At 34.9% G+C, this 7,045-nt stretch overlaps 1 protein-coding gene across 1 annotated transcript; it reads right to left on the bottom strand.

The window, feature by feature from the left end:
* Positions 1–291: 291 nt before the first annotated feature.
* Positions 292–5,233, bottom strand: LOC124233980 (olfactory receptor 5T1-like). Its single transcript, XM_046651253.1, has 2 exons — positions 4,259–5,233; positions 292–342 (listed from the first exon to the last, which is right to left on the bottom strand). The coding sequence occupies exons 1-2, from the start codon at positions 5,231–5,233 to the stop codon at positions 292–294; spliced, it is 1,026 nt and encodes a 341-aa protein (XP_046507209.1).
* Between the last annotated feature and the right edge of the window lie 1,812 nt (positions 5,234–7,045).

The raw sequence follows: 7,045 nt of genomic DNA on the forward strand, positions 1-7,045 counted from the left end.
AAGTTGTATCTAAAAAACAAAGGACAACACATAAAATATCAAGGTAATTTGTAAAATGTTGCAATTTTTTTTAAAAAGCTTGTTTTAAAAAATATAAAACTTTCTAAAAATTTATAAATATATTTCTAAGAAACAGAAACATTCTAAAATAAATAATTAATGACAGAGAGAGTAATGAAGATAGACTACAATGGGAAAGACTTTACGTATGTTTGTGGGCATGTGTGTGACTGTGTGTATATTTACCTGTATAAGTCTGTGTGTGTATGACACATACTTATAACACAAACATTATGATAAAGCCAAGATTAAATAAATGCACAGCAAAAATTTTAAATGCACCTAAAATACCTTTTAAAAAGAAAAGACATTCAGTATAGTTTTATAAAAGCAAAATATAAAGTATTTCAAAAGGGTAAAAATAAAAGCTTGAGTACATATACATTTTGGCAATAGACAAGAAAAGAAAGTATTGGCTGCATATTTTTACTAGGGAATATAGAATGCAGGAAAAATATCAAAATAAAAAAGGATACTTTATAATGATAGATTTTAATTAACAATGAAGACTTAGCAGTGACTGTTATCTACAAATAGTAATGTAGCAATAAATATGTTAAAGCAGAAAACTTCCCATAGAGAAGATACAAAGACAGAAATAGAAGCATTCTAACATTCAGAAAACCTATCACACATCTATTAAACATTTTCAGTCAAGAAAACATTTGGGAAAGATGACAGCAATATGGCCAAGTGAGCTGTTCCCTTTATCTCTCCCCCTTTGAACTACAACTAAATGGGAATTCACTGACAAACAAAGGATACCCACACAGCACAACAGGATTCCTGAGAGACCGAAGCAACTATACATCTAAAAGTGGATGGGCTGGGACTCTAGGAAGTAATGGAGATAGGCAAGCACTCCCCAACCCCTCCCCAGCAGTCCTGTTTGCATGCATGAATGCTTTCCAGGCTAGGTGTGCCCACAGTGCTGCTGCAATCCTGCAAGTAAGAACACACTTCAGCATGACTATAAGAAAAAGCAGAGGCAGCCCTGAGCCCACATGCAAATGCTCTCCTGACTTGCAGGAGTGCCAACTGTGCCACTGTGGCTCCACAAATGGAAATGTGCCTTAGCATGACTGTAAGAAGAGATGGCAGAAGCCCTGAGCCTTCACACAAATGCTTTCCTGGCAGGTGGGAAATCATTCTAGCAAACTGGATGGGATCATAAGCACAGCTTCTGCTTCCCCCTAGTGGTTGCAGGTAGAATCTGTGACTTGATACTACCAAAAATGTGCCAGCAAGGGATTAGTTCATCAAATACCATGAAAAACCACATCATCAAGTCAGATCAGAAGGAAAATGACAAGTCACTATAATTCAGACTTGAAGTCACAGAGAGTTACAATCTAAATGATAGAGAATTCAAAATACCTGTCAGGAAGAAACTCAATGAGTTACAAGAAAACTCAGAAAGACAGTTCTATGAGCCCAGCAATGAAATTATTGAGAGGAAGGACTACTTCACCAAAGAGTTTGAAACAAAAAAAAGGGAAAGCAGAAATTCTGGATATGAAGAATATAATTAAGGAAATAAATAATCTCGAATGATTAAACAAAAAGCTGACATTATGGAAGAAAGAATTTGTGATTTGGAGGATAGAAATACAAAAATGCTTCAGATAGATGGGGATACAGAACTAAGAGAGATTTCTTAAAAATGACTGAATTCTTTGTGACATATCTGACTCAATTATGGAAAGCACCATAAGTGTTATAGGTATTCCAGATTTATAAGCAAGTTAGAAAGGACCAGGGAGATTGCTCAAACAGATAATAGCTGAGAACTTCCCAAACCTGGGTAAAGAACTGGACATACAAATACATGAAGCCAATGGAACTCCTATTTACATCAATGCTAAAAAGACCTTCTCCAAGGCATACAATAGTAAAGCTGACAAAAATCAACAACAAAAAGTAAGTATTAAGGGAAGCAAGGCAGAAGAAAACAACCTACAAAGGAACCCCTACCAAGCTTTCAGTGGATTTCTTGGCAGAAATCCTACAGTCTAGGAGATAATGGAAGTACATATTCAAAATACTGAAAGACAGAAACTTTTAGCCAAGAATACACTATCCAGTGAAACTGTCCTTTGGATATGATGGAGAAATAAAAGATTTTCCAGGTAAAAAAAGTTGAGGGAATTCATAACCGACCTCCCATACAAGAAATGACCAAGGGTGGCCTCATACCCGAAACAAAAATGCAAAATCTGCAAAGCTTTGCACAAGGTGATAAATAGACAGAAAAAAATCAGAAAACTGTAGCTCTCTTTCAAAAGAGGGTAGCAAATACTTATTTATAACTTAAAAGATAAAGGAAGAAAAACATGACAAGTAACTATAAGCACTTCAACTTAGTCACAGACTCACAACACGAAACAGAATAATTTGTGACAACAATAACTCAGAAGTGGAAGAGGAAGGGATGGAACCTGTTTAGGCTAATGGAGTTAGGAGGCTATCAGAAAACAGACTGTCTCTTTTATGACACCATTATACAAATGTCATGGTAACCACTTAATGAAAATCAGAGCAGAGCCACAATAAATATAAAAGGAGAAAACCACCACAGAAAATGATCAAAATGAAATGGCACTCAGTAATACAAAGTAAGATAAGCAATGGAAATATAGAACAACGAGAAAACAAAAGATAAAATGGCAGTATTAAGCCCTCATGTAGCAATAATCACTCTAAATGTAAATGGATCGAATTCTCCAATCAAAAGACGCAGAGTAGCTGGATGGATTAAAACACAAGACCCCAAAATATGCTGCCTCCAGGAAACACATCTCAACTCTAAAGACAAACATAGGCTCAGAGTGGAGGGATGGAAGACAATACTCTAAGCAAAAGGCAAACAAAAGAAGGTGGGTGTTGGTGCTGGCCCAATGGCTCAGTAGTTCAATTTTCACATTCTGGTTTGGTGACCTGGGGTTTGCCGGACTGGATCCCAGGTGCAGACCTATGCACTGCTTGTCAAGTCATGCTGTGGCAGGCATCCTACATATAAAGTAGAGGAAGATGGGCACAGATGTTAGCTCAGGACCAGTCTTCCTCAAAAAAAAAAAATGCATGTGTCCATAATTTTAGCCGACAAAGTAGACTTCAAGATAAAAAAGACAATGAGAGACAAAGAGGGACAGTATATAATGATAAAGAGGGCTTTCCACCAAGAGAACATAACACTTATATGTATATTCGCACCTACCGCAGGAGCATGGAATTATATAAAGTGGCCATTAACAGCCCTAAAGGGAGAAATTGACAACAATACAATTCTACTTGGGCACCTCAACACCCCACTTACATCAATGGATATATCATCAAGACAGAAAGTCAACAAGCAAATAATAGATTTAAAGGAAATAGTGGACTTAAATGAAACACTGATCACATGGACTTAAGAGATATAAAAGAGCATTCCATCCAAGAACAGCAGAATATACATTCTTCTCAAGTGTACATGGAACATTCTTAATACACCATATGATGGGAAACAAGACAAGACCCAATAAATTTAAGAGGACTGAAATCATATCAAGTATCTTTTCTGACCATAATGTTTGAATTAGAAATCAAGTACAAGGAAAAAGCTGGGAAAGTCACAAGTATGTGGAGAATAAACAACATGCTACTGAAGAACCATTGTATCAATGAAACAATCAAAATAGAAATTAAAAATACCTGGAGACAAATGAAAATGAAAATACAGCATACTAACTATTACGAGATAAAGCAAATGCAGTTATAGGAGGGATAGTCATAGCAATACGGGCCCACCTCAACAAATAATAAGAAACCAACCCAGCCATCACCTGGATCTCAGAATCCTAGATTCTAGAACAGTGAGAAATACATTTTTGTTGTTTAAGCCACCACTCTGTAATTTGTTACAGCAGTCCTAACAAAATAACACAATCTGTCTCAGCATATATGTACATATGTGTGTATATATATGTGTGTGTGTGTATCTGAGAGTGAATTAAGTAAGAAGCAAATAGATGACAGTTTTTCTCCATGCGTGGAAACTGCACAGGTGCAGGTATAACTATGATTTTTATCTAAAAATGTTGAAGTACAGAAAGATATTAAACTAAAGCAAAATATTTTTATCACAACTTCTTGATATGGAGATAACAGACATCATTCTTAATTAGTTTCCATTCAATAGTTCGTTTGAAAAATCTACTTTATTGATGCATTCATTTTTACCAAACACTCTTTTCATTGCCCTTTTTACATCTTTGTTCCTTAAACTGTAGATGATGGGATTCAGCATGGGAATCACAAGGGTGTAAAATGTTGACACTCTCATGTCATGGTCCAAAGAGTAACTGGAACTTGGTCTCACATACATGAAGAGGATTGTTCCATGATAAATTGACATCCCAGTTAGATGAGAACCACATGTAGAAAATACTTTTTGTCTCCCTTCAGCAGAATGAATCTTCAGAATTTCCACCTGAATGAAACCATAGGAGATCAGGACAATCAGTATAGACACTGTCTCAATAGAGCCCACAAAGTAGAAGAGTAAAAGCTGATTTGTGTGAGTGTCAGAACAAGAAATAGCAAGGAGAGGAGGGATGTCACGAAAGAAATGTTTAATTTCATTGGATGCACAAAAGGATAGGCTAAATGTGGCCCCTGTATGCACTGAAGCATTCAAAATGCCACCAATATAGGAAGCAATGATGAGTGGCACATAAACCCTGGAAGACATGCTAACTGAATACAGCAGAGGGTTGTAGATTGCTACATAGCGATCATATGCCATTGAGGCCAAGAGAAAACATTCTGTGGTCCCAAAAGTAACAGCGAGAAACATCTGTGCTGCACATCCAAGGAATGAAATGGCATTCCTCTCATACAGGAAATTGACCAACAATTTTGGGCCCACAACTGAAGAAAGGCAGGCATCCAAGAATGATAACACACTCAGAAAGCAATACATAGGGTTGTGAAGCTGGGAATCCTTAATCACCAATACAACCAGTCCCAAATTTCCTATCAGAGTAAAAAGATAGATTGCTAGAAATAGCAAAAATAGGAAAACTTGTGTATCAGAATCATCTGTGAATCCCATCAATATAAACATGGTAACTTCAGTCACATTTTTCACCTGAATCCTGTATAAATATAAATCTGATGTCAACTGTGACATTTCAGTTTTATTTATAGGTTTTAAAACAATGTTTTTGAAAATAGAACCCACCCTATTATAGTCTCTTGTTTGTTTCTTAGAAGGGCACATCGAAATCCTTGGCAATGAAGGAATAGGCCTTGATGAAGTTTGATCCAAGTGAATGCATTACCCTGTTAAGTTGAAGAATTATTTTATTAAGGGTTGACTAAATTTGCCATGCTAAAGACATGCCAATTTATGTGGCTTAATTTCCAGTTTATTTTCTGTTAAATTTACTACCATTTAGTTTCATATTGCATTCTGTTAAAATTCACAGAGATGAATGAATATAGGAATTTTTAAATGCAAAAATATTTTAGTAGAAAGTGCACATCTCAGTACAAATCTTAGATTTTCTACCGTGTGCATGAAATGCCTTTCCTTAATGTGCAAAATTATTAAAATGGCAGTAAACATAATTATGTCACAAAATTGAGTTGTATTTACATGAGAAAAACAATGTAAAATTATTTAATTTTAAAATGTGCCCAGAAAATAGAAAATGAGATGTTAGATGTACATTTTAACTTGTTATGTGGGGTACCATTTTCTGACCAAACCATTGTATATTCTCTTTTTTGGCTATTATCTCATTCCACTAGGACTTCTGGAACACTGGAGAACAGACAGCAGATCTTATTCTGCTTGCAGATTCACCTGCATGTAAACAGTAACAGAGCACTGGTTTTGTTTCGTTTTTTAGTTTTCTTTATTGATACACATATCACTAAGTTGTCCATTTAGGCCTCCATAGCTTGCTATACTCTTAATGTGTTTCCAAATTTAACAATATCAATGTAAGATTTCTCTCTATTCATATACTCATTATCCTTGTAAAGACCCTGAGTGTATTTTTGAGATATATTTCTGTCAAATATAAATAATTGTCATTCCTTTAATCTATTATAGTTTCTTTGGGAGTCTTTAAAACTGTTATAAAAGAAAAACCACCTGATCTTAGATCATAAAATTTATAGAAGCTATTGCTAAAAGAATAAATTCACTACATAAGTCACAAAGTAGTGTTTTATTCCTGGTATATTTTCCTATGCCATTGAATGGTTTCTTATTCAGCAGAATATGAAACAAGAAAAGTGCATAAAAGAAAAAAACAAATAGTTGAAGAGTCACCTGTATCTGGACTGAAGTCTTCATCATTGAAACAAAATGAAATATTGCATATACCATGTTTAGGAGCAAGAATTCAGCACTGGGATTCTGGTTTTTCCTTCAGTGTGGCACGGACAAAATTCTGTTTAAATGACAAAAATATCTGCAGTGCACACAGCCAGGGATATACAAATGACTTATATTCACGACATGAAATACATCATATTTTTGTCATATTGAGCTGTCCATACATCAAGAATGAGTGAGACAATTAGCTTAAATCTATTCGTGGAAGAAGAAAGCTACACGTTTTAATTTTCCCAGAAAGACCTTCCCAGATCTCTGTGGAGGATTTTTTTTTAATACAGAGAACAAATAGTTTTTCAAGTGTGGGGAAACTAACCACCCCCAAAATTTTACCCATTTAATCCTTACAGAATTCTAGACTAAAAAAATATAGTTAAGCTAAATTTTGACTTCTGTGTAAATGCAGATAACTCACACATTTCTCTTGAGAATGCACAAACACAAATGTCTTCTAATAATTTCTAGTTTGGTTTGAATGGTTACATTAATCAAATAACAAAATTATCAATTACTTATATAAATATGTATTAATGTATTATTTGAGCATGATAAAAAATTCATATCTGTTTAAAAAGTTCCTCATTCTCTTTGCGC

This window comes from Equus quagga, unplaced genomic scaffold (genome assembly GCF_021613505.1).
Source record: "Equus quagga isolate Etosha38 unplaced genomic scaffold, UCLA_HA_Equagga_1.0 599_RagTag, whole genome shotgun sequence".
Lineage (NCBI taxonomy): Eukaryota > Metazoa > Chordata > Mammalia > Perissodactyla > Equidae > Equus > Equus quagga.

Bases quoted from the DNA above. Each gene is read 5' to 3' on its own strand.
- LOC124233980 (XM_046651253.1), bottom strand. From the start codon at position 5,233: ATGTCACAGTTGACATCAGATTTATATTTATACAGGATTCAGGTGAAA. The intron at 343-4,258 runs GTAGATTTTTCA...AAGGTATTTTAG, and splicing joins AAAATGAATGCATCAATAAA to GTGCATTTAAAATTTTTGCT.